This window comes from Anomaloglossus baeobatrachus, chromosome 2, assembly GCF_048569485.1.
Source record: "Anomaloglossus baeobatrachus isolate aAnoBae1 chromosome 2, aAnoBae1.hap1, whole genome shotgun sequence".
NCBI lineage: Eukaryota > Metazoa > Chordata > Amphibia > Anura > Aromobatidae > Anomaloglossus > Anomaloglossus baeobatrachus.
Window position 1 is genome coordinate 801210438 of NC_134354.1, and position 12884 is coordinate 801223321.

Consider the following 12884-nt stretch of genomic DNA (forward strand, 5'->3'; position numbering starts at 1 on the left):
TCTGCCCAAATATTGCGTGAGGTCTTCACCTGTCATACAATGCTCAAGGTCTCAGCCTGTCCCAATATTGCCTGAGGTCTCAGTCATATAAGGTCCCTGGAGTTAGTCTGGAGGAAAGTTGTACTTATCGTATGTTTTTGATTCGGATGTCTCCCGCAGGCCTAAACCATACAGCTGTCTCTGGAAACTCATGGCTTTCTATAATGCTCCAGTCGTCAAGTTTTACTACAACGTGGTGTCGTACATTGGCTTCCTTTGGCTGTTCGCCTATGTCTTGATGATTGATTTCCAGACGACTCCATCCTGGAGGGAATACTTACTGTATGTCTGGGTGTTCACCATCTTGTGTGAGGAGTTGCGGCAGGTACAATGCACAAGTACTAAGTGTGCAATTGAGAAACATTAGAGAATATTGTCACAGATGTGGTCATGGCACACAAGTGATGATAGAGGAAAGCTGAGGAGTCAATGATCCCACAAGCAGGTCTTCATGCTTCCCATTCCTAGACAAGGAGGAGATCTTGCTCTTTCCCAATATCCTTCTGGTCACTCTGCATTCATTTATTCAGGTCTTACCTTTTATACATGGCCACCCTGCAATTCTGCCTGAGTAACAGAGGGTTGGCCTATGTTTTTCTTCTGTTCCATCTCTTCATTGGCTGTGGTTCCTCTGTCCCATCTCTTCATTGGCAGTGTTTTCTCTGTCCCATCTCTTCATTGGCTGTTCTTCCTCTGTCCCATCTCTTCATTGGCTGTGGTTCCTCTGTCCCGTTTCTTCATTGGGTGTGGTTCCTATGTCCCATCTCTTCATTGGCTGTTTTTCTTCTGTTCCATCTCTTCATTGGCTGTGGTTCCTCTGTCCCATCTCTTCATTGGCTGTGGTTCCTCTGTCCCATCTCTTCATTAGCTGTGGTTCCTCTGTCCCGTTTCTTCATTGGGTGTGGTTCCTATGTCCCATCTCTTCATTGGCTGTGGTTCCTCTGTCCCATCTCTTCATTGGCTGTGGTTCCTCTGTCCCATCTCTTCATTGGCTGTGGTTCCTCTGTCCCATCTCTTCATTAGCTGTGGTTCCTCTGTCCCGTTTCTTCATTGGGTGTGGTTCCTATGTCCCATCTCTTCATTGGCTGTGGTTCCTCTGTCCCATCTCTTCATTGGCTGTGGTTCCTCTGTCCCATCTCTTCATTGGCTGTGGTTCCTCTGTTCCATCTTTTTAAGCACTGTTGTTCTTCTGTCTCATCTCTTTATGAACTGTAGTTCTTCTGTCTAATTTCACTATGGACTGTTGTTCTTTTGTCCCATCCTTTATGAACTAGGATTCTTCTGTCCTATCTCTTTATGGACTGTGGTTCTTTTTCGGTCCTGTCTCTTTATGGACTGTGGATTTTCTGTTCCATCTCTTTATGAACTGTGCTTATTCTTCTGTCCCATCTATTTATAGACGTGGATCTTCTGTCCCATCTATTTATTAACTGTGTATCTTCTTCTGGTCCATCTCTTTATGGACTGTAGATCTTCTTCTGTTCCATATCTTTATTGACTGTGGATCTTGTGTCTCATCTCTTTATGGACTGTGATTCTTCTTCTGTCCCATCTCTTTATGGACTGTGGTTCTGGATTATGGATTTTATTCTGTCCCATTTCTTTATGGAATGTGGATCTTTGTCCGTCCCATCCCTTCACGGACTATTGTTCTCCTCTTCTCCTTCTTGTTATGGACTCTGGATCTTCTTATGTCCCATCTTGTTATGGACTGTGGATCTTCTTCTGCCCCATCTTGTTATGGACTGTGTATCTTCTTCTGCCCCATCTCTTTATGAACTGTGGTTGTTCTTCTGTCCCATCTCTTTATGGATTGTGTCTCTTCTTATGTCCCATCTCTTTACAGACTGTGGTTCTTCTGTCCCATCTCTTTATGGACTGTAGAGCTTCTGTCCTATCTCTATGGAATGTGGGTCTTCTTATGTCCCATTTCTTTATTGACTGTGGATCTTCTTCTGTCCCATCTTGTTATGGACTGTGGATCTTCTTCTGTTCCATCTTGTTATGGACTGTGGATCTTCTTCAGCCCCATCTCTTTATGAACTGTGGTTCTTCTTCTGTCCCATCTCTTTATGGATTGTGTCTCTTCTTATGTCCCATCTCTTTACAGACTGTGATTCTTCTGTCCCATCTCTTTACGGACTGTGAAGCCTCTGTCCTATCTCTTTATGGAATGTGAGTCTTCTTATGTCCCATTTCTTTGTTGATTTTGGTTTCTCTTCTATCCCATCACTGTATGGATTGTGGATCTTCTTGTTTCTTCTCGGTTTATGGACTGTGGATCTTCTTCTGTCCCATCTCTGTATGGACTGTGGATCTTCTTCTGCCCATCTCTGTATGGACTGTGGATCTTCTTCTGTACCATCTCTTTATGGACTGTGGATCTTCTTCTGTCCCATCTCTTTATGGATTGTGGATCTTCTGTACCATCTCTTTATGGACTGTGGATCTTCTTCTGTCCCATCTCTTTATGGATTGTGTCTCTTCTTATGTCCCATCTCTTTACAGACTGTGATTCTTCTGTCCCATCTCTTTATGGACTGTGAAGCCTCTGTCCTATCTCTTTATGGAATGTAGGTCTTCTTATGTCCCATTTCTTTGTTGATTTTGGTTTCTCTTCTGTCCCATCTCTGTATGGACTGTGGATCTTCTTCTGTCCCATCTCTTAATGGACTGTGGATCTTCTTCTGCCCATCTCTGTATGGACTGTGGATCTTCTTCTGTCCCATCTCTTAATGGACTGTAGATCTTCTTCTGTACCATCTCTTTATGGACTGTGGATCTTCTGTACCATCTCTTTATGGACTGTGGATCTTCTGTCCCATCTCTTCGTAGATTTTGGTTTGTCTTCCATCTCTTAATGGACTGTAGATCTTCTTCTGTACCATCTCTTTATGGACTGTGGATCTTCTGTACCATCTCTTTATGGACTGTGGATCTTCTGTCCCATCTCTTCGTAGATTTTGGTTTGTCTTCCATCTCTTTATGGACTGTGGATCTTCTTTTGTCCTATCTCTTTGTAGATTTTGGTTCTTCCATCCCATCTCTTTATGGACTGTGGATCTTCTGTCCCAGCTTCTTATGGACTGTGGATCTTCGTCTGTCCCATCTTTTTATGGACTGTGGATCTTCTGTACCATCTCTTTATGGACTGTGGATCTTCTTCTGTCCCATCTCTTTCTGGACTGTGGATCTTCTTCTGTCCCATCTCTTTCTGGACTGTGGATCTTCTACTGTCCTATCTCTTTATGGACTGTGGATCTTCTTCTGTACCATCTCTTTAAGGACTGTGGATCTTCTTCCATCCTATTTCTGTATGAACTGTGGATCTTCTTCTGTACCATCTCTTTATGGACTGTGGATCTTCTTTTGTACCATCTCTTTATGGACTGTGGATCTTCTTCTGTATCATCTCTTTATGGACTGTGGATCTTCTTTTGTACCATCTCTTTATGGACTGTGGATCTTCTATATCATCTCTTTATGGACTGTGAATCTTCTATATCATCTCTTTATGGACTGGGGATCTTCTTCTGTCCCATCTCTTTATGGACTGGGGATCTTCTGTCCCATCTCTTTATGGACTGTGGATCTTCTGTCCTATCTCTTTATGGACTGTGGATCTTCTTCTGTTACTAGTCTCAGTACCTTGATTGCTCTTCATGTGTCTTTTACACTCTTTTGCAGCTATTTTATGATCCAGACCAGCGTGGATTTATGTTGAAATCTTTCCAATACATCACAGAGTTCTGGAACCAGGTGGACACAATCTCCTTGGGTCTATTCATTGTGGGGCTGATCTGCAGGTGAGGGGTACAGGATACATTCCCATGGAACAGCTTCAGAGTTATGTGACACTAGATCCTGTGATCTTATGATAGCGGTAAACGCACATAATTACCCGAGAATCCATTATTCTTCTAGATTGGTCAGCTCAGGCACTGTCTACTTGGGTCGCGTGTTCCTATCTCTGGACTTCACGATATTCTGCATTCGCTTCATGCATATTTTCACAGTCAGCAAAGTTCTAGGGCCAAAGATCATCATCCTCCGCCGAATGGTGAGTTAGTTGCCGAGGCCACTGATTCTTACATTGATGGACTATGTACCGAAATTAATAAGCCGGTTTCTCTCGCAGGTGAAGGACATTTTCTTCTTCCTCTTCCTCTTGGCCATTTGGATCGTATCCTATGGAGTAGCTAAGCAGGCGATCCTGACCACCAATGAGGAAAGGTTGTACTGGATCTTTCGTAATGTGATCTATGGCCCCTACCTCACCCTCTTTGGACAGATTCCATCTGACGTGGACAGTAAGTGATACATCTGAGGGCCCCGAGGAGATCTCTGCAGTGCGGATGCAATCAGCTCTGGAACTTTATTTTCAGGTTTGAATTTTGATCCAACGAAATGTTCGCAAAATGGCAGTGACCCCGGCCTGCCCAAATGTGTGTACAATGATGGGAATGGCAAGGCTCTGTTCCCCGAGTGGCTGGCCATCATCCTCATGTGCCTGTATCTGCTGCTGGCAAACATTCTTCTACTCAACCTTCTCATTGCCATGTTCAGGTAGGTGCACCATGGTCTGGTCTGGGCATCTGCGTAGGAAGGGAGACACTTGGGACAGGGCTGCAGCTCGACTTTAGCCAGGGCAAAGGGTCACTTTACTGCCCTCGCTTCAAATGTAAGTGCCCGGAAAGAGGCAGAGTGGCCCCTTACCCCCACACCTGGAGGCAACTCAGGGCAAATGAGCAATAACCCCCTAGACAAAGTCCCTAGGATGGGCCAAGGTTGCCTTGCGGGAAGCATAAAAGCCATGTCCGGGTGTATAACTGCATCCTGTTGGATAATGTCAGGTGAAACCTGGGCTAACAGACAACATAGGAGGAGACCCTGCAGAAAAACAGGAGGAGACCGTGCAGAAACACGTCAGGAGACCCTGCAGAAACACGGGAGGAGACCCTGCAGAAACACAGGAGGAGACCATGCATAAACTCGATAGGAGACCCTGCAGAAACACGGGAGGAGACCCTGCAGAAACACGGGAGGAGACCCTGCAGAAACACGGGAGGAGACCCTGCAAAAACGGAAACACGGGAGGAGACCCTGCAGAAACACGGGAGGAGACCCTGCAGAAACACGGGAGGAGACCCTGCAGAAACACGGGAGGAGACCCTGCAGAAACACGGGAGGAGACCCTGCAGAAACACGGGAGGAGACCCTGCAGAAACACGGGAGGAGACCCTGCAGAAACTCGGGAGGAGACCCTGCAGAAACAGAAACATGGGAGGAGACCCTGCGGAAACTCGGGAGGAGACCCTGCAGAAACAGAAACACGGGAGGAGACCCTGCAGAAACACGGGAGGAGACCCTGCAGAAACACGGGAGGAGACCCTGCAGAAACACGGGAGGAGACCCTGCAGAAACACGGGAGGAGACCCTGCAGAAACAAGGGAGGAGACCCTGCAGAAACAAGGGAGGAGACCCTGCAGAAACACGGGAGGAGACCCTGCAGAAACAAGGGAGGAGACCCTGCAGAAACACAGGAGGAGACCCTGCATAAACTCGGTAGGAGACCCTGCAGAAACACGGGAGGAGACCCTGCAGATACACGGGAGGAGACCCTGCAGAAACACGGGAGGAGACCCTGCAGAAACACGGGAGGAGACCCTGCAGAAACTCGGGAGGAGACCCTGCAGAAACAGAAACATGGGAGGAGACCCTGCGGAAACTCGGGAGGAGACCCTGCAGAAACACGGGAGGAGACCCTGCAGAAACACGGGAGGAGACCCTGCAGAAACAAGGGAGGAGACCCTGCAGAAACACAGGAGGAGACCCTGCAGAAACACAGGAGGAGACCCTGCATAAACTCGGTAGGAGACCCTGCAGATACACGGGAGGAGACCCTGCAGATACACGGGAGGAGACCCTGCAGAAACACGGGAGGAGACCCTGCAGAAACACGGGAGGAGACCCTGCAGAAACACGGGAGGAGACCCTGCAGAAACACGGGAGGAGACCCTGCATAAACTCGGTAGGAGACCCTGCATAAACTCGGTAGGAGACCCTGTAGAAACACAGGAGGAAACCCTGCAGATACATGGGTGGAAACCCTGCAGATACACGGGAGGAGACCCTGCAGATACACGGGAGGAAACCCTGCAGATACACGGGAGGAAACCCTGCAGATACACGGGAGGAAACCCTGCAGATACACGGGAGGAGACCCTGCAGATACACGGGAGGAAACCCTGCAGATACACGGGTGGAAACCCTGCAGATACACAGGAGGCAACCCTGCAGATACACGGGAGGAAACCCTGCAGAAACACGGGAGGAAACCCTGCAGAAACACGGGAGGAAACCCTGCAGAAACACGGGAGGAGACTTTGCAGAAACACGGGAAGAGACCCTGCAGATACATAGGAGGGGAGACCCTGCAGATACACAGGAGGGGAGACCCTGCAGATAAACAGGAGGGGAGAACCTTCAGAAACACGGGAAGAGACCCTGCAGATACACATGAGGGGAGACCCTGCAGAAAAACAGGAGGAGAGACCCTGCAGATACACAGGAGGAGAGACCCTGCAGATACACAGGAGGAGAGACCCTGCAGATACACAGGAGGAGAGACCCTGCAGATACACAGGAGGAGAGACCCTGCAGAAACACGGGAGGAAACCCTGCAGAAACACGGGAGGAGACCCTGCAGAAACACGGGAGGAGACCCTGCAGAAACACGGGAGGAGACCCTGCATATAGACGGGAGGAAACCCTGCAGATACACGGGTGGAAACCCTGCAGATACACGGGAGGAGACCCTGCAGATAGACGGGAGGAAACCCTGCAGATACACGGGTGGAAACCCTGCAGATACACGGGAGGAGACCCTGCAGAAACACGGGAGGAGACCCTGCAGATAGACGGGAGGAAACCCTGCAGATACACGGGTGGAAACCCTGCAGATACACGGGAGGAGACCCTGCAGAAACACGGGAGGAGACCCTGCAGAAACACGGGAGGAAACCCTGCAGATACACGGGAGGAAACCCTGCAGATACACGGGAGGAGACCCTGTAGAAACTCGGGAGGAGACCCTGCAGAAACAGAAACACGGGAGGAGGCCCTGCAGAAACACGGGAGGAGACCCTGCAGAAACAAGGGAGGAGACCCTGCAAAAACAGAAACATGGGAGGAGACCCTGCAGAAACACGGGAGGAGACCCTGCAGAAACACGGGAGGAGACCCTGCAGAAACAGAAACATGGGAGGAGACCCTGCGGAAACTCGGGAGGAGACCCTGCAGAAACATGGGAGGAGACCCTGCAGAAACACGGCAGGAGACCCTGCAGAAACACGGCAGGAGACCCTGCAGAAACACGGCAGGAGACCCTGCAGAAACACGGCAGGAGACCCTGCAGAAACACGGGAGGAGACCCTGCAGAAACAAGGGAGGAGACCCTGCAGATACACAGGAGGAGACCCTGCAGAAACACAGGAGGGGAGACCCTGCATATACACAGGAGGGGAGACCCTGCAAATACATAGGAGGGGAGACCCTGCAGAAACACAGGAGGAGAGACCCTGCAGAAACACAGGAGGAGAGACCCTGCAGAAACACAGGAGGGGAGACCCTGCAGATACACAGGAGGAGAGACCCTGCAGATACACAGGGGGAGACCCTGCAGATACACATGAGGGGAGACCCTGCAGATACACATGAGGGGAGACCCTGCAGATACATAGGAGGGGAGACCCTGCAGATACACAGGAGGGGAGACCCTGCAGATACACAGGAGGAGAGACCCTGCTGATACACAGGAGGAGAGACTCTGCAGATACACAGGAGGGGAGACCCTGCAGATACACAGGAGGGGAGACCCTGCAGATACACAGGAGGGGAGACCCTGCAGATACATAGGAGGGGAGACCCTGCAGAAACACAGGAGGGGAGACCCTGCAGATACATAGGAGGGGAGACCCTGCAGATACATAGGAGGGGAGACCCTGCAGATACACAGGAGGGGAGACCCTGCATATACACAGGAGGGGAGACCCTACAGATACACAGGAGGGGAGACCCTGCAGAAACACAGGAGGGGAGACCCTGCAGATACACAGGAGGAGAGACCCTGCAGAAACACAGGAGGAGAGACCCTGCAGAAACACAGGAGGAGAGACCCTGCAGAAACACAGGAGGAGAGACCCTGCAGAAACACAGGAGGAGAGACCCTGCAGATACACAGGAGGAGAGACCCTGCAGATACACAGGAGGAGACCCTGCTGATACACAGGAGGAGACCCTGCTGATACACAGGAGGAGAGACCCTGCAGATACACAGGAGGGGAGACCCTGCAGATACACAGGAGGGGAGACCCTGCAGATACACAGGAGGGGAGACCCTGCAGATACACAGGAGGGGAGACCCTGCAGATACACAGGAGGAGAGACCCTGCAGATACACAGGAGGAGAGACCCTGCAGATACACAGGAGGGGAGACCCTGCAGATACACAGGAGGGGAGACCCTGCAGATACACATGAGGGGAGACCCTGCAGATACATAGGAGGGGAGACCCTGCAGATACACAGGAGGGGAGACCCTGCAGAAACACGGGAGGAGACCGTGCAGAAACAGAAACATGGGAGGAGATCCTGCAGAAACACGGGAGGAGGCCCTGCAGATACACAGGAGGAGACCCTGCTGATACACAGGAGGAGAGACCCTGCAGATACACAGGAGGGGAGACCCTGCAGATACACAGGAGGGGAGACCCTGCAGATACACAGGAGGGGAGACCCTGCAGATACACAGGAGGAGAGACCCTGCAGATACACAGGAGGAGAGACCCTGCAGATACACAGGAGGGGAGACCCTGCAGATACACAGGAGGGGAGACCCTGCAGATACACAGGAGGGGAGACCCTGCAGATACACATGAGGGGAGACCCTGCAGATACATAGGAGGGGAGACCCTGCAGATACACAGGAGGGGAGACCCTGCAGAAACACGGGAGGAGACCGTGCAGAAACAGAAACATGGGAGGAGATCCTGCAGAAACACGGGAGGAGACCCTGCAGAAACACGGGAGGAGACCCTGCAGAAACACGGGAGGAGACCCTGCAGAAACACGGGAGGAGACACTGCAGAAACACGGGAGGAGACCCTGCAGAAAAACGGGAGGAGACCCTGCAGAAACACAGGAGGAGACCCTCCAGAAACAGAAACACGGGAGGAGACCTTGCAGAAACATGGCAGGAGACCCTGCAGAAACACAGGAGGAGACCCTGCATAAACTCGGTAGGAGACCCTGCAGAAACACGGGAGGAGACCCTGCAGAAACACGGGAGGAGACCCTGCAGAAACACGGGAGGAGACCCTGCAGAAACACGGGAGGAGACCCTGCAGAAACACGGGAGGAGACCCTGCAGAAACACGGGAGGAGACCCTGCAGAAACACGGGAGGAGACCCTGCAGAAACACGGGAGGAGACCCTGCAGAAACACGGGAGGAGACCCTGCAGAAACTCGGTAGGAGACCCTGTAGAAACACAGGAGGAGACCCTGCAGAAACACGGGAGGAAACCCTGCAGATACACGGGTGGAAACCCTGCAGATACACGGGAGGAGACCCTGCAGAAACGCGGGAGGAAACCCTGCAGATACACGGGTGGAGACCCTGCAGATACACGGGAGGCAACCCTGCAGATACACGGGAGGCAACCCTGCAGATACACGGGAGGAGACCCTGCAGAAACACGGGAGGAGACTTTGCAGAAACACGGGAAGAGACCCTGCAGATACATAGGAGGGGAGACCCTGCAGATACACAGGAGGGGAGACCCTGCAGATAAACAGGAGGGGAGAACCTTCAGAAACACGGGAAGAGACCCTGCAGATACATAGGAGGGGAGACCCTGGAGAAACATGGGAGGTGAGACCCTGCAGATACACATGAGGGGAGACCCTGCAGATACACAGGAGGGGATACCCTGGAGAAACATGGGAGGTGAGACCCTGCAGATACACATGAGGGGAGACCCTGCAGATACACAGGAGGGGAGACCCTGCAGATACACAGGAGGGGAGACCCTGCAGATACACAGGAGGAGAGACCCTGCAGATACACAGGAGGGGAGACCCTGCAGATACACATGAGGGGAGACCCTGCAGATACATGGGAGGAAACCCTGCAGAAACACGGGAGGAAACCCTGCAGATACACGGGAGGAGACCCTGCAGATACACGGGAGGAGACCCTGCAGATACACGGGAGGAGACCCTGCAGATACACGGGAGGAGACCCTGCAGATACACGGGAGGAGACCCTGCAGATACACGGGTGGAAACCCTGCAGATACACGGGTGGAAACCCTGCAGATACACGGGAGGAGACCCTGCAGAAACACGGGAGGAGACCCTGCAGAAACACGGGAGGAGACCCTGCAGATAGACAGGAGGAAACCCTGCAGATACACGGGAGGAGACCCTGCAGAAACACGGGAGGAGACCCTGCAGAAACACGGGAGGAGACCCTGCAGAAACACGGGAGGAAACCCTGCAGATACACGGGAGGAAACCCTGCAGATACACGGGAGGAAACCCTGCAGATACACGGGAGGAGACCCTGTAGAAACTCGGGAGGAGACCCTGCAGAAACAGAAACACGGGAGGAGACCCTGCAGAAACACGGGAGGAGACCCTGCAGAAACACGGGAGGAGACCCTGCAGAAACACGGGAGGAGACCCTGTAGAAACTCGGGAGGAGACCCTGCAGAAACAGAAACACGGGAGGAGACCCTGCAGAAACACGGGAGGAGACCCTGCAGAAACACGGGAGGAGACCCTGCAGAAACAAGGGAGGAGACCCTGCAAAAACAGAAACATGGGAGGAGACCCTGCAGAAACACGGGAGGAGACCCTGCAGAAACACGGGAGGAGACCCTGCAGAAACACGGGAGGAGACCCTGCAGAAACACGGGAGGAGACCCTGCAGAAACTCGGGAGGAAACCCTGCAGATACACGGGTGGAAACCCTGCAGAAACAGAAACATGGGAGGAGACCCTGCAGAAACACGGGAGGAGACCCTGCAGAAACACGGGAGGAGACCCTGCAGAAACACGGGAGGAGACCCTGCAGAAACACGGGAGGAGACCCTGCAGAAACTCGGGAGGAGACCCTGCAGAAACAGAAACATGGGAGGAGACCCTGCGGAAACTCGGGAGGAGACCCTGCAGAAACAGAAACATGGGAGGAGACCCTGCAGATACACAGGAGGAGACCCTGCAGAAACACAGGAGGAGAGACCCTGCAGAAACACAGGAGGGGAGACCCTGCAGATACACAGGAGGAGACCCTGCAGAAACACAGGAGGGGAGACCCTGCAGATACACAGGAGGAAATCCTGCAGAAATACACGTCTCACCTGCCCCTTGTCTCTCCTCTGTCCAGTAGCCTGCATTCATCACTCTGCAGCAGGGGTTGCTGGGTGTAGTAGTCCCTTTTTGCTGCTTCGGAGCGAGTCTCATGTCTTCTTATTGGCTCTTTCAGTTACACTTTTGCAGAGATCGAGAGTCACACGGATCAGGTCTGGAAGTTCCAGCGCTTTGGATTAATAAAGGAGTATAACGAGCGACCGGCGGCGCCTCCTCCGCTGATCCTCCTCACCCATGTCTACATGTTCCTGAAGCACGTCATCTGCAGACGCCCCACCCGCAGCCACAAAGTGCTCCGTGAGTGCCACAACGTGTGACGCCAGAGGGTATGAGAGTGACTGCAGCAGCAGAATAGCGAGCGCAGCTCTGGAGGATAATACACAATCAGTAATGTATGTACAGAGTGACTGCACCAGCAGAATAGAGAGTGCAGCTCTGGAGGATAACACACGATCAGTAATGTATGTACACAGTGACTGCACCAGCAGAATAGAGAGTGCAGCTCTGGAGGATAACACACGATCAGTAATGTATGTACACAGTGACTGCACCAGCAGAATAGTGAGTGCAGCTCTGGAGGATAATACAGGAGGTAACTCAGGATCAGTAATGTAATGTACACAGTGACTGCACCAGCAGAATAGTGAGTGCAGCTCTGGAGTATAATACTGGAGGTAACTCAGGATCAGTAATGTATGTACACAGTGACTGCACCAGCAGAATAGTGAGTGCAGCTCTGGAGTATAATACAGGAGGTAACTCAGGATCAGTAATGTATGTACACAGTGACTGCACCAGCACAATAGTGAGTGCAGCTCTGGGGTATAATACAGGAGGTAACTCAGGGTCAGTAATGTAATGTATGTACACAGTGACTGCACCAGCAGAATAGTGAGCGCAGCTCTGGAGGATAATACAGGAGGTAACTCAGGATCAGTAATGTAATATATGTACACAGTGACTGCACCAGCAGAATAGAGAGTGCAGCTCTGGAGTATAATACAGGAGGTAACTCAGGGTCAGTAATGTATGTACACAGTGACTGCACCAGCAGAATAGAGAGTGCAGCTCTGGAGTATAATACACGATCAGTAATGTATGTACACAGTGACTGCACCAGCAGAATAGTGAGCGCAGCTCTGGGGTATAATACAGGAGGTAACTCAGGGTCAGTAATGTAATGTATGTACACAGCGACAGTGATATTGTGAAGGGTGTTTTCCTTGGAGGTGATTGCCGCTCTGTGCAGGGAGTGTTCACACCGGACTTATATCATGCATGGATTCTTGCAGGGCGAGTGTTGGAGGAAGGGCAGGAGGCGTCTTTGCTTTCCTGGGAATCCTACATGAAGGACAATTATCAGCAAATGCAGCAACAGCAAAACGGAGAAAGCCAAGAATATCTGGTGAAGG

The 12884-nt window shown here is 51.6% G+C and overlaps 1 protein-coding gene across 1 annotated transcript in view; it reads left to right on the plus strand.

Annotated features, from left to right (window-relative positions):
• LOC142292392 (transient receptor potential cation channel subfamily M member 2-like) overlaps nt 1-12884 on the plus strand; it is a 379921-nt gene that overhangs the window by 284418 nt on the left and 82619 nt on the right. Inside the window, exons 17-23 of the mRNA XM_075337740.1 lie at nt 160-364; nt 3727-3845; nt 3964-4099; nt 4178-4349; nt 4425-4605; nt 11588-11769; nt 12765-12884. The exon at nt 12765-12884 is cut by the window's right edge and continues 13 nt beyond it. Of these exons, the coding sequence (XP_075193855.1) occupies nt 160-364; nt 3727-3845; nt 3964-4099; nt 4178-4349; nt 4425-4605; nt 11588-11769; nt 12765-12884 (1115 nt within the window). The remainder of the gene's footprint in view (nt 1-159; nt 365-3726; nt 3846-3963; nt 4100-4177; nt 4350-4424; nt 4606-11587; nt 11770-12764) is intronic.